Raw genomic sequence first — 25,303 nt, forward strand, 5'->3', positions numbered from 1 at the left:
CAAGCTGCATGATACAAGAACAGCTTAGATATGCTGAAACCTTGTCTATACACACACACGTGTACTAGGCCAAACTGGTGCAAACACTGATGTGGATCCTTATTATCTTTTAAGAGTTGCTTAAACCAGTGGTTCCCCAATTTTTTGGGCTCAGGACCCATCTGTAAATGTTTATGGCTTGTCACAGCCCAGTAAATAGTTTGGGGGTGGAGGTCCTGGGGTGGTTTCGATCGGATTCTGCCCCCTGGGTGGAGGGGGTTGGGTCCTGCCTGGCACTCACCCCACAGTGGTGGCTCCTGCAGCTCCTGTGCCATGGGGCTGGCTGGGCTTGGCTCTCAGCTCTGAACATTGCAACCTCTGGGCCTGCAGCGCTGCTCAGGTTTAGCCTCCTTCCCCTGACTGGATCAAATTTGTGTGAGTGGAGTTGTGACCTGGCTCATGGGGCCGCAGTGCCACTCACTCATATTTGGCCTACCTGGGCTCCCATCATCATGACAGCTGGGCCCTCAGCGGTTGCAGTGCCTGGAGCAAGGAGGCGAGCCCAGCCAGCCCCGTGGGACAGGAACTACAGGAGCTGCCACGTGACCCTTTGAAACATTCTGGTGACCCAATTTTGGGTCCCAACTCAGAGGTTGAGAAACCCTGGCTTAAACAGAACTAAGAATGTCCACATAGCCTTTTGCACCTGTGTAAAACAATACCTGAAGTAAACTGGTACAATTCTGCATGTCACCAAATCCCTTTGATTTATTCTTTTTAGATGAAAGGAAATGGCTACGTTGTGAGAGAATTAAGTGGACAAAGTAAAGAATGATGATGCACATTACTAAACCAATCTAAGTTTATAACTTAAAAGCTGCAAAAGTCTTTCCCCTTGATTTACAGTGCAGCCGTATGGTAATATCTGAAACCTATCCATATGTTTCATGAAAGGTTAGATATAAATAAAATACACCATTTTATATCTATTTTATTATTTGATGGGTCAAGTCCATGAAAATTCCCCATTAGAGCCAAACCTCACATTTTTCACTAGTTATACAATACATCATGGTTTGCTATTTAAGCCAACTGTGCTGATCTATATTTTAGAAGATACTGCAGTATTAATGGAATTATCAGTCACACTGATCCCAAGTATACCAAAACATTCTAGGTGGCCAATTTTAGTTTATGAAATTTAGATGATAAATATTTTATTTTATTCATATTTGATTTGTGGTACACTATTTTTTTTTACATGCTGCCGACTTTGAGCAGACAAGATAAAATCCTTTATATTTCAAATGGCAATAGAGCACTGGACAATTTTTTGACTAATAACTAATGCAGAAGCAGAAGTTTAACAAGAAGTTTAATTAACATAAATTAATTATTTGGATTACAATACCTCCTAGAGCTCCCATATATCCTAGGCACTGTAGAAACAGATATAAGCTCACAGCTACAAGGCTTAGAAGGATAGAATGCTCTGCTTCCCTCACAGGAGAAAGTGTAGCTTAGTTAATATAGTGTGTTGTGCTGCATTATTTGGAGTTTGTGTTCTGATTTTCTGAAGGACAATCGTTTGTTACTGTAACTGTAGTTATGAATGGGCACATGAATTGCGCAAGCTATGCCCCCAGAAAGTTAGTCACCGTGAATGGACGTATAGTGGACTCTGGTTGGGCTGGAAGCTGAGGAGCTCAATAAAAGGAGCTAAGGAGATCTATCTAGAATGCCTGATCCAGAAATTCCAAGCTCTGTATAGAGCTGACTCTGTGGAGTGCGACTAGGTTGGACAGGACAGCAACTGAGTAAGTGGAGAGGTCTTTCTGACCAGCTGAAAGATGGAGCAGAACCTGATGGTGTAGGCTTTGTTGAACTAAAGCAGACAGGAGAGCTGCCCCAACACCCAGTTGACTACCAACGAGTCTATCTGAATTCACAAGTGAGGGTTTAGATGGATACAGGTTGTTTTGTGAATAAGAGTTATGGGTGTCACCCAGCCAGGTAATTAATACCTAGGACTTTGGGGTTGGCCATACACCTGAAACACTGTTTGGGTTTTGTCAGTTTTGATTTTTTGTAGGTGCACACCTGGCAGAATGGTTACACACATAGGAAAGGACTACCCCTGCCCTGGAGCACTCAGTTTGAATAATAGAACCCATCAATTCTACAAGTTCCATAAATAACTAGAACAGAAGCTGAAGACTGTAAACATTTTAGAGGCAGTCCAAATGTCTCTTTCCCAGGTCTTGTGACAGGCATTTCAAAAAAATATCTAGGAAAGAATCATCTCTGCCTTCTCCTTCGGCTGGCTTCCAGCCAGGAGACACCACCAGTGGCAGCAGCACAAGGAGCAGCAGGAACCTTTGGGGCACAGGATAGTAACTACCTGACTGACAGCATATCGCACACTAGTAGGGAGAGGGAAAATGTTTGGCCAAGAATAAACAGTGAGAGAGAGGCATCAAACCATACTGTACTCTAAAGAACTCATATGGCGTTTTCATAAATGGCTGCATCGCCACATGTCAGTTTTTAAGGTTGCAGGTAAAAGATCTCAAAAGTGACTACTCTGTGTATATAAATAAAATGGATGTAAAAATGATCAAGTGATCTCTGCTACTTTATTGATTTCTACACAAGCCACAGGACAAAAAAAGCCAAAGGGATTAAGAGACTATGTAGGCCAGAGTTTAGCAAGATAAATAGGAAACTTATATAATGATTATCCCATACCTACATTTTAGCCAGTTTTGATGTTCATAAGAAGCTGTAGTCTATATACCATCTCATATATACTGCCAAAAACTCCTCAACTAACCAGTATAAACAGCAGCTTAAAGCAACCTTTGACTCCAGCCTCTGTCAGAATGTCATTCCATAGGCTCTGGAAAGAATAGGCCTCAGAAATCCATCCAAACCACAGAGGACAATAGAAGTACTTGTGCAGATTACATTTCTATTTATTTAATTACTGTACAGGCTATTTTTTCCATAGGAAATTGCTATCCCACATGAAACTTTGGCAAGCAAAGGAAATTCTATCATTTTCCAAATCATGCAAAAGGAGAAAAATGTAAGATCATAGAACTGAAAAGGTGAAATTAAACAGAGCTTTTCAGTGCAGTATTATCACTTGGACTGTCATCCTACCAGTGATGGATTAGCTACCGGACCCGGGCCCTACTCCCCGAGGGCAACAGCTCTGGGCAGGTGGGGGAAGCCCCTGTGACCCACAGCAGGAGAGCCAGGTGGGACAGAAGGCAGAAGGGGTGGGGAGGGGCCCCCACTTACTCTGGTCCAGGGACCCACAAAACTATAATCCGCCTCTGCATCCTACAATTTTCAAGCAGAAAAGGAGTCCTATGAAGTCCTCTTATTATCTAGTGCTATGTGCCTTCTGTCTTTCACTTACAAGTATGCACACTTAATATGCAAATTGGATTGTCAGCAGAACTAAAATAATATACAATACAAGGCCACTGCCTGCTTCCCACCTAGACTCACTGAGGCACAAGGCCCTTACGTGCCACTCTTCCTGAGACAAAAACTTCTTAATACAAATCTGTGCCAATAGGCTGGAGGGGTGACAGCCTAATTTAACTGCTACCTGAATTTCCCCTGAACCATTTGGCACATCTCTGATTCTAATCTGACAGCAATGCAATTGTAACATTTTACTTTAACTTTTGCAAAGTATATAATTTTGTATGTATAACTTTAACTTCTGCAAAGCTATATACTTTCTTACTGTTGCAAAGTTTCCTGGCCACTTATTGTGTGCTCTGTGAACGTATATTGCTTGCATTTATGGCTATGCAAGTTAAGGTAACAATATGGGTATTCAAATTTCATTCTTCAGAGATTAAATATAATCACCTGAGGCAAATGAGAGTAATTGTCCTTCCCAATGACAACATGGCTTAATTGGATAAGCATATTAATGGTGTTGGTGGGTTTATCTTCCTTTTAGGTGCTGGCTACTGCTCAGGGGAAGAGACTAGATGGACCAAAGAGCTAATCTGGCATTAAAAAAAATATCATTGCAGCTGTACTATAGTGCGCATGGGGCAGCAGAGCATACGGGGTACACAAAGCTCCTTCGGTAGCAAATGAAAAGAAGATCTCACAAGAGGTTAAAATAACTACAACATATTTCAAGTACATTAGACATAAGAGGCCAGAAGGGCCTCTATGGGCTGGTAGGGGATGATTTATAGACAGAAGAGGTTGACATTTCTGAAAATAAATCCTTTGCCTCAGAGTTCACAAAGAAAGACTGGGGGGGAGGCAGATGGGGGAAAACAGACTGTCCCTCTGCCCAGAGGAGGAAGGAAAACTACTAACGGAAATCAGGATGTCACCACAATAGATGACTGAAAAATTAGACTGAAGACTGACAAAATCCTAGGGCAGATATGAACCACGTAGAATTTTAAAGGAAATAGTAGAAAAGAGAAGACAACCATTAGCAGATAAATACTAAACTTCTTTGGAAGCAATGGACTGGAGACTAACTAATACAACATCTGTAATTAATATGCGGGCTATAAAAGATCCAGGAAAAGAAAAAAGCAGCAAGACTGATTTTAGCTATGGGAAAGATGTTGCTGACGAACAACACTACCACTGTAAAGCAAACACAATGGAGGAAAAGACAACTCATAATAAGAACATTTCAATTTTCGAGCTTCCAAAGGTTTATTAAAACAATGAAAGTGAGGAAAAATACTAAAAATTGTGAAAAAACCTTGACTGCATTCTTTTAAAGGAAGTCCTAGAAAGAACAGATTCACTAAGAAGAGATCGTGCCAGATAGGACTATTAAGAAGTCACTGACATATTTTAGTCAATTTAATGATGGTTTGTGACATAGCATCCTACAAAAGACTAAAAGCCTGGCTTTCAGAAGAGCTGAGCACCCAAGATTCTAATGGGAACAACTCTGAAAAATCAGGCTCCAAATTACAAGTTGAACTGTGTGAACCAATTCTCACTAGTAGGAAAGACTGGCTGGAAATCACATTCCAACTGCTTTAATCAAAACAACCATTTTTGTGGTTTTGCTTCAAATACTTTGGTTGTTTTCCAAAAGGAACAAATGTTGACTTTTCAGGTAACAGCAAGAACTGTTTTTGAGATATATATATATATATATTAAAAAAAAGGCAACATTTCCATCTGGTGGCAAATGAGTACATTAATGCTATTACTCATAGTGGTATTTTTCTCTGCTCAGAAGTGTTGGAAACTGTCACACTAGCACGTGTGTAAAATTAATTTCTCAGAGAAGCCACCACAAAAAATTTTAGCTTTCACTTGTGAAAAAGGGCAAAGTGAAGATTTATAAGATATAACTATCCACCAGCCTAATCAGCATAGTAGTTATGGGGACTCAAATCCTGAGAATTCTGCCTGAGTAAGAAAGGAGTAGAAACTGAGTAAGACATCAGGATCTGGCCCAGAGTGAGTTGAAAGAATGAGTTCAGATATTAAAATATAGAGGCTTTTATGAGTGAAAGCACATTGGGATGGAAAAGGTTAGAGAAGAACTTCTGTGTGTGCGTGGAAGAGGGCTTTATGGAATATGACCTGAATCTGAAACATCCATGGTTGGAAACTCAACAGGTGATTTTGTAGATGCGTATCTCAGAAAAAGGTGGATTAAGATGAGTATGAAAAGAGAGTGGCTGTGAAATGAGAGGGGGACAGAGAGTCATTAGAAAAGATGAGTGCAATACAAAGTGCAGAATAATTAATCATCATGTTTATGTAACTATTACACAGACTGCTCTACTAGGAGCACATGGGCAGAAAAGAAACTGATGCTATGAGAGAAAGTCTTCTGGGAAGCCCCAATCTATAAAATGGGTAGATTTACCTAACTAACCGGGGAGACTTAATTGTTTCTTAGGTGCTTTGAAATCTGTAGATGAAAACAGCTCTGGAAAAGCAAAGCATTTACAAGAATAAGCAGAATATTAGATCCGTAGTCAACACGTATTGTTTTAAATGAGGGGGTCATGCACCTAGGTAATTACTCCTTAGTGCTAACAACATGTAGTAGTTTTGAGAAATCACAACCTACCAAACACTGCACATTATGATTTGTACTTTCAGGTTATTTGCACTTTTACCAGTCTTCTAAGATACGTTATTTTTCCCTTATGCTGAAATTCTCCAAACATTATTTTTGACAGTTCTCCAGCTACAGAGGCCAAGGCACCAATCATCTAGGGAAATGTTTTTTAAATGACCAGTGACAAGTGCCAATTGTCAGGCATGTGTGACTATTAGAAAATGGAACAGACACAACACATCTGTGTCTTGAGCAAACACGTGGCATTACTGGGCGATCCAACAAAATGGAATAATATAAGAACATCAGCACATTTCATGCAGGCTGCTGAGCAGCTGACAGTGCCATGCATTTATTTAAAGGGTGTACCTTTTATGCAGTAAAACAGGTTTCAAACAGAACATTATGCTCTCATTTCATTGAGTCTGGATGCCTTGGAGTAGTCTGAATTCACACCAAACAAAAAGGCTGAGGTACAGATTACAAGGCAAGCAAAAGATGCTGTAGTTTGGACTGAAGTCCTTGCACCAATCATTGGGTGAATTAAGTAACTATAAACTCCTCGGTTATGAACTAAGTTACTGTGAATATTTTGTTTCTGAAGTTTATATTGCCAGGCACGTCTAGAGGAGAAAACAGCCAGCAGTGGCATTATTCCTATGAGTCAAAGCAAACAGATGCTTCAGCCTCTTAGCAAAAGGCCCTGTGTACATTACAAGGGAGACCATGCTAGCAACCACTAGGCTTAAATATGGTAGTCCGCAAGGTACCCCAACCAACGAGGACAGGTTTTTGTTTCTTTTAAGAACCCTCCAAATCAAATCATGCTGTACATTAAGATCCCATCTTACACAAAGCTAAACTGCCCACCTGAAGGAAGTCCATATTATGGCTTTATGGTACAGTTACAATATAATTCTTCAAAAAAACCCTTCCCACTGTGCAATGGTCAGGGAAACCATATTGCAACCGTGTTCATATATAGTTGTCATAGAGTGGATGGACTATAAATGTTTTATTTTAGCTCCTTCCAACAGAAAAAGAATGGACCGGATTTCTTTAGCAATCCATTATCACTGTTCCTTAACTGACCAGATTTTGGTTCAGTGACACAAAGCAACTCCTCAGCTTCTGTCCCTCTCTACCTGGACAAAGCCTGCTGCGATGTACAGAGTTCTTTGACCTTGGTGACTTGAGGAATGAGAGATTAGGAGTTGACCAGCCTTGCATCTTGACCACCAATATGGTCCCAAAATATGATTTTATAGGTGACCTAGAGGGGAAATTTCAGTGCAATGCATGGAGATTGTTACAACACACATTTCTAAGGCACTCCTCACTACAGTACCATGCAACAATATTGCTCCACTAGTATTAATGAAGTCACAAGGTTAAATCCTTGCTCACTACGATGAAAACATACTCTTTGGTGATCCATGAATTTTAGCAGATGAGCTTAAAAACCTAAAACACCTTCCCAGAGAATTTTAGTGCTCACAAACAGGGTGAATTTGGCATCTTAGGGGTCAAACTGTTCAATTTCATCCTTGGAATGAAAAAGGCAGAACAGCGGCAGCACAAGCTTCCACACGTTTCTAGAAAGACTAAAAAAGCAGAAGGCATTCTGTTCATGCTAACAAACTTATTGTCTTCTCACATTCCCATCTCTGTGCATCATTGCCTGCCATTCTCTGTGCATGAAATATCCGTCACATCTCAGTTCACCAGACTACTACTCTCCTTCCCTTCAGATCCCTCTTAAATGCTCACTTCCTCCACAATGCCCACAAGAAGTGAACAACTCTCCCCACAAAAAATTACTAGAAATTACTCTTCCTGTTGGACTTCCTAGTGAATTTATTATTATTTATTTATGTGTATTACACTAACACTTAAGAGGCTCCAACCCAGAATGAGGCCCTATTGTGCTAGGTATGCTAGCACCTAATAGGAGACAGTCTCTGCCCTAAAGAGTTTACACAACCTAAACAGAAAAGATAGACAAGAGTGGGAGGGGAAACAAAGGCACAGAGAAATGAAAAGTCCCATAACATGTCAATGGCAGAGCTAGTAATAGAACCCAGGTCACCCAGCTCCCAGTCCAGTGCCTTTTTCTTCTTCTTTTTCTTCAAGACTGTAAGTATTTTGGAGCAAGGGCTGCCTTCATGTTATATTTTGTACAGCCCCAGGCACTTGACAAATACCAATAATGTTATGCTGTATACTTTCCTAGAGGAAAATATGAATATTAATGGTATGTTTTTCCTGTTCAATTACAGGAGACATACTGAAGGTCACCATTTGAAGGAACAAGGAAACTGCTTTATTACTAAGGTACTATTTAATAGCCAGTGACATGCAGGACTAAATGGCTGCTGTTGGGTCTGTAATTCTGATCTAATCCTACTACGGGCATAAATTATCATGACTAAAAGGGTTGTAAAGGATCTCAGATGGAAGGAGTTTGGTTATGTGAGCTGCAATAATGATAGAAAAATCTTCACTTAATTTGTTACAGGTGGGAGTCTGAGTTGCCTTATGTATGCTGACAAATATAATAGTTTTGTATTAGCATTTACAATGGGAAAAACCTGACTCTCAGCTTCTGGCAAAGAGTTACAGATTCATAGATTCTAGTGCTGGAAGGGACCTACTCTTAACTATCTCCAGAGATGGAGATTCTACAAACTCCCTAGGCAATTTATTCCAGTGTTTAACCACCCTGACAGTTAGGAACTTTTTCCTAATGTCCAACCTAAACCTCCCTTGCTGCAGTTTAAGCCCATTGCTTCTTGTTCTATCCTTAGAGGCTAAGGTGAACAAGTTTTCTCCCTCCTCCTTATGACACCCTTTTAGATACCTGAAAACTGCTATCATGTCCCCTCTCAGTCTTCTCTTTTCCAAACTAAACAAACCCAGTTCTTTCAGCCTTCCTTCACAGGTCATGTTCTCAAGACCTTTAATTATTCTTGTTGCTCTTCTCTGGACCCTCTCCAATTTCTCCACATCTTTCTTGAAATGTGATGCCCAGAACCGGACACAATACTCCAGCTGAGGCCTAACCAGTGCAGAGTAGAGTGGAAGAATGACTTCTTGTGTCTTGCTCACAACACACCTGTTAATGCATCCCAGAATCATGTTTGCTTTTTTTTTTTTTTTGCAACAGTATCACACTGTTGACTCATATTTAGCTTGTGGTCCACTATAACCCTTAGATTCCTTTCTGCCGTACTCTTTCCTAGACAGTCTCTTCCCATTCTGTATGTGTGAAACTGATTGTTCCTTCCTAAGTGGAGCACTTTACATTTGTCTTCATTAAACTGCATCCTGTTTATCTCAGACCATTTCTCCAATTTGTCCAGATCATTTTGAATTATGACCCTAGCCTCCAAAACAGTTGCAATCTCAACCAGTTTGGTATCAAACTTACTACAGTACACCTCTACCCCAATATAACGGGACCCGATATAACATGAATTCGGATATAACGCGGTAAAGCAGTGCTCCGGGGAGGGGGCTGAGCACTCCGGTGGATCAAAAGAAGTTCGATATAACGCGGTAAGTTTTTTTGGCTCCCGAGGACAGCGTTATATCGGGGTAGAGGTGTATTTGTATTGTGACTGTAATGAAAACACGTTCTTTCTTTTACCCTTTACATCGCTTCTAAGGCCTGGTCTACACTACCACTGTAAATCAATCTAAGTTATGTTAGTTAAGTTGAGGGCTGGCTCCATGGCTTTTGCCGCCCCAAGCGGCGGAAAAAAAAAAAAAAGCCGTGATCGGCAGCAGCTCCACCGCGCCGCTTTTTCTTCGGTGGCAGGTCCTTCCCTCCACTGAATTGCCGCCGAAGAGCCTGACATGCCGCCCATTCCCCTTGGCCACCCCAAGCACCTGCTTGCTGAGCTGGTGCCTGGAGCTGGCCCTGGTTAAGTTACGTAAGCAAAGTAACTTAAGTCAACATACCTTAGATTGACTTACAGCGGTGTCCACACTATGCTATGTCAACGGGAGATGCTCTCCCGGCAACATAGCTTCCATCTCTCATTGAGGTGGATTACAGATGTTGATGGGAGAGTACTCTCCCATCAATTTAGCGTGTCTTCACCAGCCGGGAGCACCCTCTTACACCCCAAACTCCTCATGCCCACCCCAGAACCCGCACTTCCAGCCAGAGCCCTCACCGCCACCCCACAGCCCCGCCCCAGCCCAGAGCCCCCTCCCACATCCTGAACTCCTCATTTCTGGCCCCACCCCAGAGTCCACATCCCAACCCCAATTCTGTGAGCATTCATGGCCTGCCCTACAATTTCTATTCCCAGATGTGGCCCTCGGGCCAAAAAGTTTGCCCACCGCTGCTCTAGATTCTTGAAACCTGAATTCTATAGGATGGTTAAAAATATGGAAATGTTAGCACATTATTAAAGTCTAATACTCATGTTTCTACAAAATATATTAATTTTTTTCCCTATTAAATTCTACAGGATTATTTTTTCCATAAGAGGCAGTAGACCTTTAAAAATTCAACTGTGGATCTTTTTGCCAGGTCACTGAATATGTCACCTTTGCACTATACCCAGCTCGTGGAGTCTGAACCATCTGCAACATCCTTGGCATGAGATTACTTTCTCTGTTAAGTATATTTTAAAAAAAATCTGCTTCCCATCACAATTAGAATAAACTCCCTTTGTTCTTATATTTGTATCTTTTTCTTGAACTGGCATATTACTGACAGTCTAAATTAGCTGGATGAATTTGAGAAGTTCTCTTACTGCATTACCTTCTGTTAGGTTCCAGATTTTCCACTATACAGTGGGTTTGCTTTGTAGTTATAGTGATCTTCTCCGTTCCATTAGATGTTCCATTTACAGTTGATAAAACCACATAGTCTGAAAAGTTAAAAGAAACAGAAACTTTCCCTTTAATAAAAGCTCTAATTCCTCTATATTTTTCATTCCTCTCTTTTTTCTTGTCTGATTTCCTCCTTTGTGTGGATTTTCCATGTTATCTTCTTATAGGTCATAATGGTATCCCATATGAACTATTCTTTGTTTATAACCTGAGCCTATTAAAAAAAGATGGTTACTCACCTTCTTGTAATTGTTGTTCTTCAAGAGGTGTTGTTCATGTCCATTCCAATTAGGTGCGTGCGCACTGTGTGCACGGTCGTCATAAACTTTTTCTCTTAGCAGCTCCCATTGGGTTGGCCAGGGAGCCCCCTGGAGTGGCATACTGTTGGTGCTCAGTATATGACCCTGCCAACCCAACCTCCCTTTGGTTCCTTCTTGCCGGCTACTCTGACAGAGGGGAAGGAGGATGGGTATTGGAATGGAGGTGAACAACACATCTTGAAGAACAAACAGTTACAAGAAGATGAGTAACCATCTTTTCTTCTTCGAGTGATTGTTCACATTGATTATAATTAGGTGACTCCCAAGTTCTCCCACGGGGATGGGGTCGGAGTTAAGTCACTGACTGGAGCACTGCTATACTGAGAGCTGCATCGTCTATAGCATGCTGTGTGATGGCATAGTGGGTGGCAAAGGGATGCACCAAGGACCAGGTCACCGCTCTGCAGCTCTCTTGGTTGGGCACCTGGGCCAGGAAAGCGGTGAAAGAGGCCTGGGCTCTTCTTGAGTGGATGGTTATAGGTCATAGCAGGTACGGATACAGTCCATAATCCAGGAAGAGATGCGCTGTGAGGAGACCGGAAGTCCCTTCATCCAGTCTGCCACCACTACAAAAAGCTGGTTTGACTTTCTGAAAGGCTGTGTGCGCTCAGTGTAGAACACTAGTGCCCTCCGTGCATCTAATGAGTGAAACCTCTGCTCCTTGGGGTAGAAAACAGATAGAAAAATGTCTGGCTGAGGTGGAATTGGGATTCAACCTTGGGCAGGAAATCTGGGTACGGCCTGAGCTGTACCTTATCCTTGTGGAAGACCGTGTGTGTGTGTGTTGGGAGGGGGGTTTTGGAAATTAGTGCTTTTAGCTCTGACACCCTCCTGGCCGATGTGATGGCAACCAGAAAGGCTACCTTCCATTAGAGGGAACATGTAGCGAGCAGCTCGACTAGGGCTCCAATCAGCCTAGCTAGGACCAGATTGAGGTCCCAAGTCAGTACCAGTGGGCGAGACTGAGGGTATAGCCATTCCATGCCCTTAAGGAAACGGCCCACCAGAGGACTGGCAAAGACTGAACACCCTAACTCTCCAGGGTGGAATGCTGAGATGGCCGTGAAGTGCACCCTGATGAATGATCCAGCCAGGCCTAGCTGCTTCAAGTGCAGTAGATAGTCCAGAATGAATGGTATAGATGCCTGAAGTGGAGATACTTGACTGTGATTACACCAGCATGAGAACCGTTTCCATTTGGCCAGGTAGGTGGCCCTGGTGGAAGGTTTCCTGCTATCAAGAAGTATCTCCCTCACCAATTCTGTGCACTGGAGCGCCCTTGTGTTTAACCATGAAGCGTCTAGGCCATGAGATGGAGGGACTGGAGGTGTGGGTGAAGCAGTCAGCCATGGTCCTGTGTAATCAGATCAGGAAGGAGCAGCAGTGCGATGCGGGTGCTCACTGACAGCTCCGGAAGTGTTGTGTACCAATGTTAGCATGGCCACGCCGGAGCGAGCAGAATTACCTTTGCCATGTCCCTGTGGATATTGAGGAGAACCTTGGGGACAAGTGGTATCAGAGGAAAGGCATACAGTAGATGGTTCCCCCAGTGCATTATGAACGCATCCAAGACTGATCCTGGGCTGTGTTTTTGGAAGGAGCAAAATGCTGGACACTTTCTGTTGCTCCTGGTGGCACCTTTGGAAGATGGAGTGGATGATAGCCATCCGTAAGGACCACTCATGACTGAAGAACAACCTGCTGAGGTGGTCAGCAAGCTTGTTGCGTGCACCCAAGAGATAGGACGCCTCCAGGTGAATGGAGAGGGCTATACAAAACTCCCACAGGTGGAGTGCCTCCTGACAGAGAGGGGATGAGCAGGCACCACACTGCTTGTTTATGTAAAACATGGTGGTGGTGTTGTTGGTCAGCCTGCAACACACTGACCTTGCAATATGGTCTGGCAGGCTAGTCTCATCACTCTGAGTTCCTTCATATTGATGTTGAGGTGTGCCCCTCAACCAAGGTCTGACATGTTCGTTACTAAGGTCATGGATGGTTGAGGGGTGGTGAATAGGACTCCTTCGCAGACCATGCGAGGGTCCAACCACCATCCTAGCGTGTCTAGGACTTGTGACGGTACTGTTACTACCGAGTCTAGACTGTCTCAACCCAGGTGATAACCTGAAGTGAGCCATGCCTGGCATGCCTCATGACATAGCAGCATGTCCCAAGAGGCCGAGGCATGTTGTAGCGGTGGTGGGGGAGTATTGTCTGAGCATCTGAATGACGTGCAACAGCGTTTGGAATCTGGGCTCTGGCAGTATGGCTCTTACCTGAACAGTCTAGCACTGCCTCAATGAATTCTATTTGGGGGCGAGGGGGAGAGGGTGACAATGTTGATTTGTCTCTGGAAAGTCTGTCTGAATAACTGGACCTGGACTGGACTCCACTTGCTCCCTGGAGTGCCCTCACAGAAGTCAGTCGTCTAAATAGGGGTACATTTGCACCTGTCTCTTTCGGAGAAAAGCAGTGACCACTGACATACACTTGGTGAACACCCGGGGGGCTGTTGATAACCCGAATGGGAGCACCGTGAACTGATAATGTATGTGGTTGACAACGAACCTCAGGAAACGTCTTTGGGCCAGCCAAATGGCTATATGAAAGTATGCATCTTTCATGTCAAGGGCAGCGTACCAGTCCCCTGGATCCAGACAAGGAATAATTGTGCTCAGGGAGACTATGCAGAACTTTAACTTCACCATGAACTGATTGAGTCCTCGCAGGTCCAGGATGGGTCTGAGACCCCCCTTTGGCCTTGGAGATTAGGAAGTATCGGGAGTAGAATCCTTGTCCCTTAGCTCCCGAGGAACCTTCTTCACCGCTCCCATGGTGAGGAGCGCCTGCACCTCCTGGATAAGTTGTTGCTCGTGAGAGGGGTCCCTGGAGAGGGGTCCCTGAAGAGGGACGAGGAAGGAGGGTGGGAGGGAGGGGAGGAGCAGTATTGGAGAGAAAATCCCACTTCGACTGTATGACCCAGTGGTCCGACGTTATTTGGGACCACACATGGTAGAAGTGGGATAGACGGTTCAAAAAACGGGAGGAAGGATCCGTAATTGTGGCTGGTACGCTGTCCTCGGGCATCTCTCCAAAACCCTTGCTTGGGTCCTGACAATGGCTTGGTTGGGCCCTGCCCTTGGCCTGTGGGAGGGTTGGAAGGCCTATGCCTGGAATTCCTGCCCCTACGGCGGTATGTATCCTGCCTCGGGCGGGGTTGGTATTGCTTCTGCTGCTGCACAGGCTGAGGCTTGAACGGCTTTCTCTGGGTAGCAGGTGTGTGCATCCCCAGAGATTTCATCATTGCCCTAGAATCCTTAACACTGTGAAGTCTTGCGTCTGTCTGGTCTGTAAACAGCCCTGCACCCTCAAAGGGAAGGTCCTGCCGGGTCTGCTGAACTTTTGGTGGGAGCCCGGATACTTGGAGTCAAACTGTTCTCCTCATGACCACCCCTGAGGTGATGGTATGTGCAGCGAAGTCGGCCGAGTTGAGTGAGGCCTGCAGAGATGTCCTGGCAACTCCCTTCCCCTCCTCAACCAAAGCCGAGAACTCAGCTTTTGACTCAGTGGGGAGTAACTCCTTATATTTTGACATGGAGTCCCATGAGTTAAAATTATACCTGCTAAGGATAGCTTGCTGGTTAGCTATTCTCAGCTGTAGACCCCTGCAGCATAAACTTTCCTGCCGAAGAGGTCCATCCATTTGGCCTCTTTGGTCTTAGGAGCTGATGCCTGTTGTTCCTGACGCTCCTTCTCATTCACCATAGGGACTACCAGGAAGCAAGGGTATGGGTGGGAGAACAAGAATCCATAGCCCTTAGAGGAAACAAAATATTTTCTTTCCATACCCCTGGCAATGGGTGGAATGGAGGTTGGAGTCTTCCATAGAGCATTATAATTGTTGCCAATAGTCTTAATTACTGGCAACGCCACTCTGGAAGGACGTCCGGAGTAAGAATGTCCACCACCGGGTCCTCTGACTCAATGACTTCCTCCGCCTGCAGGCCCATATTACGGGAGATGCGGCGGAGTAGGTCCTGGTGGGCCCTGTGGTCAATGGGTGGAGGACCTGAAGCTGACGCCCCTGCCACCGCCTCATCAGGCAGAGACGAAGAGGAGGCCAGTGGTGGCACACGGTTGTCATGGACCACCATGTGCTCAGGTTGGTCCTGGGTAGCATTGGTGTCAAGTGGTGCAAGGTGGTCTAATGGGACCTGGGATGTGGGTGGATCTGGGGCTGTTTCCGTTGTGTCCTCTGTAGCATGTGGGGGTAGTCTGGATAATGCCACCTCTGTAGTACGAGGGGTGGTTCTGTCTGCAAGTGACTATGCCTGGTGATGCCCCAATGTAATGGACCTAGAAACCCTGGAAGGGGTACCCTGAGCCTGATGATAAGCCCAGGGGGTCCAGAAGAGCCCTTGTGCAGTAGGTGGCCACCGTGGTTGCCAGGACGAAGCCTACCGTGCTTGTCCGACCTACGCATATTGCACCGTGAATAGTAGGAGCCGGTCACAGAATCTGAGGATCTAGAGTGTGACAACCACTGCGGTGCCGAGGATCCCTGCGCTGGCGGTCAGTGCCAAGAAGAGGAAGTCGAGGATGGGTGCCGCGACGACCATGTAGATGATCGGCATCGGCTTTCCCCTGATTTAGATCAGTGCTGGGGAACAGCTCCTGTGGTCCGGTGGCGTATCATGGTGCAGGGCGATAGAGGGTGATTGCAACCGGTGGCGAAGACCCTGAGCATTGCATTCCCTGTGTCTTACTATCTTGTACTGTTGCCAGGGGTGAAGTAGATTGGGAATGATGCCGTGAATGGTGCCGGTCTGCTGAGGAAGAGGGCCTCATCATTGCCAGCATGCCTCTAGATGGCACCGTCTAGGCGGTGCCGGGGGCTTGTCTCTAACAGCAATGGGCTGAGGCACAATACTTTCTATGAGCTCCCTTGCTGCCTTGAAAGTATCTGGGGTGGAGAGGGGTTCCATCCTCCACCAAGCAGTGCCCTGCTGGAGAGTCGCCGGGTGCCGGACTCAACGTTGCTGACGGAGTTGATGGCACAGGATCTTGCTGTTTGGAAGTTAAGTCCTTCCTCTGGGGCAGCAAATTCTCCCCGGATGGTCTCACTCTCTGAGAAGAGCGCCCTCTGTTGGCCTTCTTATGGCACATGTGGGGCACTGGGGATGTTGACTGGTGCTGGGGTGCCGCACCGTGCTGCGGTGCTGGGGATCTTTGCTGTCAAGGATCTCTAGTACCAGAGTCCTTCCTTGGTACCAGTTCATGGACCGATGCTGGGGCGCTCCGCACTGAGTTCAGGACTTGGCAGTCAGGTGCCGCTGTACGGAGTGTGGCTTCCATTAATAGTTATCTGAAATGGAAGTCACGTTCCTTCCTAGTCCTGGGCTTGAAAGCCTTGCAGATCTTGCAGCGCTCGGGCTGATATGCCTCCCCTATACACCTCAACCATGAGTCGTGAGGGTCACTGTTGGGCATAGGTTTCTTGCATAGACCTTAAGATTTAAATACTTGGGCTTGAGGCATGCCCCGGAGCCCAAGGCAGAGAGAGGGGAGAATGACCCACTCACCAAAGCTATTGTACTAAACAATAAACTAAACAATAAAACAAAAGAAAAGCTGTGAAGAACTAAGAATGGCTAAGGAAAGACTTGCAGGCAAGCAAGCTAACACAGTTCTAATGCCGCCACGGACGGTAAAAAGGAACTGAAAGGGGGTTGGCAGGGTCATATATTGAGCACCATGAGGGTGCCACTCCAGGAGGCTCCCTGGCGACCCGACGGGAGCTGCTAAGGGAAAAAGTTTCCGATGACTGTGCATGCAGCATGCACACACCTAATTGGAATCGATGTGAACAATCACTTGAAGAAGAAGCTATGTTTAATGATCCAGTGTTATGGAGTCGTGAGTGTAATGGGATCTGGGTAGGCTGAGCTTGTTGAGACCCTTTTCCCGTCCCTCTAGTACATCCTTTCAAGTGAGACCCACGTCTCTACTTCTCTTTGTGGTGAGATCCCGCGATCCAACCACTGTCCAACTGGACAACTGTCTGGTTGCAACTGTCTGGTTACAACTGTCTGGTTGCCAACAGTGCTACTTAGCAGGCTCACTGGGCTCACCATCTGCAAGTTTCCCTCTGAGAGCCTGTGGTCAGCACACATTTTCTGTCAACACAGGAACAGCTTCTTCCAAACAAATGTGATTTATTCTGCCCAAAAGTTACGCAGTGCTTAGAGAGCTGGATTAAATAATGAGACCTACGTGTATGTTCCCTTATTTAAGATTAACCTCTCTAGCCACTGTTCTCATGCGTCTGGTTTATTCCCCATCTCGGAGCTGGGAGAAACAGCCTACACGGCTTGCAGGCTCAGCCTTCTCCCTCTATCTCTGACTCTCATACTGTCTGCTTTTTTACTGACACACCCAGGCATAAGATTATCACCCATCCTGAATTGGGCAGGACAATCCCCAAATGCAGAGTTCAAGTCCCGGTCCCAAGCTGAATGACTTTGGGACAGCATTTATCCAAAATTCCCCGTGACACTGCTCCACGCCTGCCAGAGGCACAGGGGTGGCACCAGCCTTTTCCCACTTGAGAGGCCTTTCTTCTCAAGCTAATATATATATTAACTTTATGTTATATGATATAAGCTTTTTACACCTCTACACTGATATAACGCGACCCGATATAACATGAATTCAGCTGTAACGTGGTAAAGCAGCGCTCTGGGGGGGCGGGGCTGCACACTCCGGCAGATCAAAGCAAGTTCGATATAACGCGGTTTCATCTATAATGCAGTAATATTTTTTGGCTCCCAAGGACAGCGTTATATCGGGGTAGAGGTGTTACATATCTATATCTATATCTAGATATATATTAGCTTTAGAAGGAGGGCAGGCCTCTCATCTCTTTCCCAAACACCAGACTGCAGACTATTTTATATCATTACATGTGTTCCTCTTGAAAGAAAAGACTGAATTTGCCTCTAGCTATACAGATCTGTAAAATGAGTATGACTAAGGGTCCACAGTAGACTTGTGAGTACATCAAGTCTAAGGGAGTCCTTCACTTAGCAATAATGACAATATGCAAGATCATCCATTAGACTAATGAAATACATTGTTTTTTTATGGGAAGGTGAACATGAATGCTAAGTTATCCTCACTATTTTTTAAATCTAAAAACCTGACTTGGGTTACAGATTTCCAAAGGAAAGATATAACTTCTGTAGGGCCTGATGATCCTGTAAGTATCTACTCTGGGGTGTGATGCTTATTACTGCGAGTAGAAGCCCATCGACTTTATTGGTTAGTCGTAAGGCTTTGCTGGATCAGGTCCTTAGACTGTAAACTCCTGAAGAGAAGAAACATGTCTGTATTATTGCTGTAAAATGCTATGCACACCTACAATACTGTGCTATACATAAGTGTTAAATAATAATGTTAAATAACTTGCTTTTCCCTTTTATTGTCAAACAGCTGAATTACCATTATTAGATCCTACCAGACTGTAGAGAATCCACTTACCTACAGTGCATCGAGGAGGCAGAAATAAATAATGGGAAGACACTTCTTATATAGGCCTGATTCTACATTGTCTTGCATCTTGTGTAGTCACTGACATCAGTACAGAGTGAGTCTGCAGAACTCCACAGTTCTGATCTGATAGCATTTTACACCCACCTTCTGCAATTGTCAACAGTTATACAAGATGCTAGGCAGTGAAGAGTCAGGCTCCCTTTATCTAAATGAAACTTTCATCTGTGGACACAAAACAACGACAAACAAAGTAAAAAGGAGTATACAGTGTTATATATTGAAGTAGTAGATGATAACTGAAATTAAACTTACAGGTAACGGTATCATTTTCCGGTTTTGTCCAGTTCAGTATGACAAAGCTTGGACAACCCTCGACTGTCACCACAGTGAGGTTGGAAGGAGGATTTTGTGGAGGGCTAGTAACATTTTCCTCTTCTCTGACCTTCTTTTCTTGGAAGTATTTGAGAGTCCTTGTAATAGAACATGGCTCACTGTCATTTTTTGGTATGTACTTGACGTGAGGGCCTAGGAGGAAAGCATCACCCAGTTAGTGCTCAGTAGGGCAGCAGAATGCAGCTACACTGAAAACAAGGCAAAACTTATTTAAGTGCATGAAGTAGGAAATCCTGCCTGACAAATCATGTCCAAAATCTAACACAAATGCCTTTCTGTGACGGTCACATCTACACTTGGTGTGCGCATTGTAGTCTCTGAGTATGTTTTAACTATTATTTTCCCATTTGTTGTATTTTATCTTCTCTAATGCCTACATGTGAGAGACAGAATAATAAACATCCCAACACCAACATGTTGGTGTGATTTTTGTACACCGGGAGCCTGTGCTCATTTCACCCATCTCTCATTTGCACGAGTGATGATGGCAGTGGGCACTCAAAACTGCAGGGACAGTGTTACATAGGAGTCAACAGGGTAAAGGCACAGCTAAATATTCTGAGCAAGTGAATTAGTTTCTATCACAAACTGGGAAAAGGACTGACTTTGGTTATCTATTTTTACAGTGTCTAGAAGAATGAAGCCCTGCTGCAACAAGGATTTGTCAAGAATAAATCTTGCCACACCCCCTAACTTCCTTCTCTGACACGGTTACTGCTCTAGTGGATGGTGGGGGAAGAAGGGAAGCTGTAGACATGATACATCTTGATTTTAATCAGGCTTTTGACGCAATCCCACATGACATTCTCATGAGAAAACTAGGGATATGTGGTCTAGATGAAAAACCTGGTTGAAAACCCATATTCAAAGAGTAGCTAATAATGGTTTGTTATCAAACTGGGAGTTTGTCTCTAGTGGAGTCCTACAGGGGTCTATCCTGGGTTTGGTACTATTCAATATTTTCATCAACAACTTGGATAAGGGAGTGGAGAGTAGGCGTATAAAATCTGTGAATGACACCAAGCTGGGAGGGGTTGCAGGCACTTTGGAAGAAAGGATTAGAATTCAAAACAACCTCGACAAATTGGAGAATTGCCCTAAACTCACCAAGATGAAATTCAATAAAGACAAGTGCAAAGTACTGCACTTAGGAAAGAAAAATCAAATGGGGACTAACTAGCTAGGCAGTGGTACTGCCAAAAAGGATCTGTGGGTTATAGTGGATCACAAATTGAATACGAGTCAACAATGTGATGCAGCTCTGAAAAAGGCTAATACCGTTTTGGGGTGTATTAACAGAAGTGTCATATGTAAGACATGGGAGGTAACTGTCTTGTTCTAGTCGAATCTGGTGATGCTCCAGCTGGAGTACTGTGTCCCGTTCTGGGCACCACATTTTACGTATGGACAAATTGAAGCCCAGAAGAGAAATGATAAAAGTTTAAGAAAACCTGACCTATGAGGAAAGTTAAAACTGGGCATGTTTAATGTTGAGAAAACAAGACCGAGGGGGGAGCTGATAAGAATCTTCGAATATGGCAAAGGATGTTACAAAGAAGACAGTGATCAATGGTTCTTCATATCCACTGAAGGCAGAAGTAGAAGCAATTGGCTTAATCTGTAACAAGGGAGATTTAGGTTAGACATTAGGCAAAGCTTTCTTACTATGAGGTTAGTTAAGCAGTGATATAAGTTACCAAGGGAATTTGTGGAATTTCCAATTTTTGAGGTTTTTAAGAACAGGTGGGAAAAACATTTGTCAAGGATGGTAGGTTTACTTGGTCCTGCCTCAGTGCACTGGGTTGGATTTGATGACCTCTCAAGGTCCCTTCCAGCCCTATATTTTATGGTTCTATGATCCTGTTTGCAGCTTCCAGCAGCTACTATAATACATAACAATCATTGTCTCGTTTCCACAAAAAGGGTAACAAGTTTAATGCAGGGCCTTGCACTCATTATCTGCCTGATCCTGCCATTTCTGAAGTCAAGTGGAAATTTCCATTGATTTCAATGGTGCAAGATCAAGCCCTGAAACCATCCTTAAAAGGCAAGAGTTTTGCATTCTGTAGTGACATTATAAAAGAAGATTAGTGAAGGTGATAAAGAGTGTATTAGCCTTAAAATGGAAACCTTTATTAGGTTAGAGAGATAAGAGTATTAATATGGCTTTAATTGCACATGCAACAGTTTCTATGCATAGACTGGAAAGAGGCAGGATTAGTCTGGGAGAGTAAATTCTTCCTCTGAGGAGATGGGAGCTATTACTGTAACTCTGCACTCCCATGCTTCAGGTTTCTTTTCGACACTCGATAGTGCCTCTCTATTTGAAAGAAAACGAACAATTTGTTTAAAAGACAATTATTACAGTGACTGACATATTTTCTTCTCAGCATAGTTTTTATGATCAGGCACACTGGCAGCAGTGGGGATTATCTGTAAGAATGGGTTTGTCCTGTAATACTTGGTAGGGTGAGTAATCCATAGGGTAAAGCTTGCCTTGAGGCACAGTGGTAATAAATAGTAAAAGCCTGTATGGGTGGGCTTGCAAGGCATATTAGGATATTCCATTATGATTTCAATAGAATATGAACAGCATGCATTAGCACAATTGCTGGCAAGTGGTTTCTGGCAGATTTGTTTCCTGTCCTCCAGTCAAGAATGATTAGGTAGTCTACACTGAAGTCCTTTCATCTGCCACCAAAATGTAACTGAAAAAAAAGCACTTAAAGTTTGAAAGCAGGAACTAAACAGGGTATTGTGATGGGTTGTGTACCACACACTGGTATGGATAAGTGTTAACTGGAGCTCGAGAGCTCAATTAAGGTACTTTGCTCCATCTGGAGGGTAGGTCAGTCCCAGTTACTAGAACCTTGTGTGGATACAAATTTATACCCGCAGATGCGGATATAAATTGGTATTCGCGGAACTGCAGGGATCTTCTGGAAACCGCAGTGGTGAAAGGAGCAGAACTTGGGGCTGCTACTCTCAGGAGCCAGCGCCCCGTGCTGACAGCTCCGGCATGGCCGAACCGCTCCCAGTCACCAGGCTCACCAGCAGCTGTCCCTGGTCATGCTCTTGTGTTCAAGCGGTGCACACTCCCCCAGACAGGAGATGCAGACAGCTATGTGGAAGGGATGGGGGTGGGGCTGCGGGTGGTACAACCATACTGGCGGAGCTGCCAGCGGGGCACTGGCTCCTGGGAGCAGTGGCCCCACGTTCTGCTCCTTTTGCTGTTGCAGTTCCTGGGAGAGCCCTGCGGTTCACTGGATACCGATTTATATCCACGGACATAAATTTGTATCCGTGCAGGGTTCTACCAATTACTGATGGGGGAGGAGATGGGGGTTAGTATAAAGACAGGAAGCTGTGGTAGAAAAGGGTTGCAAGAAAACAGGCAGGTACTCTGCAGTTATTCTCTGGTGGCTTGTCTACACTTAGAACACTACAGCGGCACAGCTAATAAAGGTAATAATTGGAGATATACCAATCTCCTAGAACTAGAAGGGACCTTGAAAGGTCATTGAGTCCAGCCCCCTGCCTTCACTAGCAGGACCAATTTTTGCCCCAGATCCCTAAGTGGCCCCCTCAAGGATTGAACTCACAACCCTGGGTTTAGTAGACCAATGCTCAAACCACTGAGCTATCCCTCCCCCCAGCTGTACTGCTTGAGGTTAGACACGACTTATGCTGATGGGAGGGAATCTCCTGCCAGCATTGGTAATCCACCTATACATCCTATTGTAGACCTGGCCTGGAATCAGAGAGTGGAAAGAGCCAGAGGAGGGCAGAATGGTGTTTAAGTTTCTACTTTTACTTTGGGATTTTGGTGAGGGGGATTCTGGCCCTGAAAGAAGGGTGAGCCCAGAGAGTTGCGGGGCTGAAGGCCTGAGAAAGGAAGAAGTCCAAGGAAAGAACAGCAAAGAGTTGGATGGAGGATTCCTTACTGCTGGTTACAGGGTCCCTGAGCTAGAACGAGGTGTAGTGGGACAGTCCAGGTTCCCTTACCAGCCACTGCTGAGCAGACATTAAGCCAGAGAAGGGGAGAGGGATGATGGAAAGTCCTGAGAAAAGGGACTGACAACCATGGGGCCCAGAGTTGGGTCTGAAGACCTGATAAATTGCTCGACTGTTCTGTTACCGTATGTAGCGGGGTGGCCACCCGCTCCTGCCCTAAAGGGCTTGAAATCAGCCCTGGGAGAGGGCTGGGACTGCGAGAGGGCTGCTGCTAGGAAAAGCAGCAATCCTCGGCTGATTGGGGAACCAGCCACAGATGTGGCCACACCCCAATCAGGGCCCAGCTGGCCCTTATAAGAGGGCAGTGGGCCAGGAGCGCACAGATATTCTCTCTCTAGATGTGGCGAGGGATGGGCCTGGCTGCTAGGAACTAAGTAGGGTACCAAGATTGGAGCAGGGCTGGGGGATGGCCAGAGCACCGGCCTAGAAACCCCCAAGGCTGCAGGCCCTTGTTAAAGGGCAAAGAAAGGTTCTGGGGTTGCAGAGGGCAGCCCAAGGGCAGGCAGAGGCACCAGGTACAAACCCCCCTTGCAAGTGATGAGTGGCAATTATACTGCAGTCCGCCCCAGTGAACAGGGGCTAGATGGTGACTGGCAGTAGCCACTGAGGCGAGGAGGGGATAGAGGGTGGGGATTCCCCGGGGAGGGGAGACCCAGATCTGTGGGGATACTGCCAGGGGGCAGCACCCCAGCCTGAAAGGAGCACCAGGATCCAGGAAGGACTCGGGCCCAGCAGCAAGAGGGACAGTGGCCTGCAGAGGGCACTCCAGAGGCTGGAGATGCTAATTCCCTGGACGACCAGCAGGAGGCGCTGCAGGAGTGAATCCTGCCCCGTTACACCGTAGAAGAGGTGGACTTAAATCATCACCTGGCTGAAGAGCCAAATCATGGGAAGAGATGGACCACCAGAAGACCAGAGTGGCTATTGGCAAGGAATGCCAGACTGGGAGAGAACTGCTACACCATTCCTGGTCATGAGGAGGTGCACTACTGATGAGTCCAACACTTCTACAGATATATATAGATGGGGAAATATATGAAAACTGACTTAATAACCAAGGAATGTAACCATTACAGTCATACCTGTGAACCGTTGTTTGCCCAGAGAATCAGTCTCTGATGTAGGATTCGAGCTGAAGACAGTTGTATTAACTGAGGAAGACACAGTCACAATAAAATTCTCATAAAAGCATCATGTTACAATATAAAAATGACAACACCTCATATTTCATCTGCCATTCTACATTACCTCTCCGTGGTGCATGCTTGCTGTCATTTTTGCTTTCTCCTAGTAGTCACCTGAATTTGGCTGTGATGGAAAATAAAAGCCTAGCTTCTCGGCCAAAACAAGGATAATCATTACCCAAATGACTGAGCTCATTATTGCTGTTGAATTCAGCCCATGCAGAATATCCACACTCCTTTTTAAAGCTCCAACAAAGCATCTTTTTGCATCACATTGACTCTCCACCCTTTAACTCATGGTCTGGCTCAGTCTCCATAAGCACATTAGACTATTACATTGATTCAGTAGAGCTTCCACAATCAAAATGGCAAACATGAGCCAAATTCTGTCTTCCCAGCATGCAACTCCCATTAAAATCAATAAAAGTGAAGTGCAAGTATGCTGGAAGCCAGTGGAAGTACATGAAAAAGCAGAATAGGACCCATGAAGTTAATATTTTATAATTAAATATTAATTATGGCAAACAAAATGGACCAAATTCTGCACTTAGACGCAAACCCTGCTTCCATCAAAGTATATGGCACCATGGCAGTCACAAGTGGGAAATCATTCAAAGGTATATTTCAGCCTGATAAATCTGAAGAGGTTTGAATAAATATTTTATATTACATTATATAAAATTAAGAAAAGCACTCTGCATCTGTCTCTTTTTAATCTCGGGTCCCTAAGTTATTGCAGCCTACACTAGTGCTTTATACAACTTTCCAAGTGAAGCAGCTCTTATTTTCCCAAACTCAGATGAGTTTAAAAACCAGATCTAGTGGCATGTACCCATCTCATATTACTTCTTATATGCAGGGGGGCTGGATTATCAGAGTAACTAGGCGGATATATACATCTTGTGGTTCCTCAACACAGTTCA

The 25,303-nt window shown here is 44.8% G+C and overlaps 1 protein-coding gene across 1 annotated transcript in view; it reads right to left on the reverse strand.

Moving 5' to 3' along the window:
- LOC123361683 (ABI family member 3 binding protein) overlaps positions 1-25,303 on the reverse strand; it is a 409,913-nt gene that overhangs the window by 19,215 nt on the left and 365,395 nt on the right. The window contains exons 49-51 of the mRNA XM_045001759.1: positions 24,279-24,347; positions 19,102-19,314; positions 10,848-10,956 (exon numbers count right to left, since the gene is read on the reverse strand). Coding sequence (XP_044857694.1) covers positions 10,848-10,956; positions 19,102-19,314; positions 24,279-24,347 — 391 coding nt within the window. The remainder of the gene's footprint in view (positions 1-10,847; positions 10,957-19,101; positions 19,315-24,278; positions 24,348-25,303) is intronic.

This window comes from Mauremys mutica, chromosome 1, assembly GCF_020497125.1.
Source record: "Mauremys mutica isolate MM-2020 ecotype Southern chromosome 1, ASM2049712v1, whole genome shotgun sequence".
NCBI classification, from domain to species: domain Eukaryota; kingdom Metazoa; phylum Chordata; order Testudines; family Geoemydidae; genus Mauremys; species Mauremys mutica.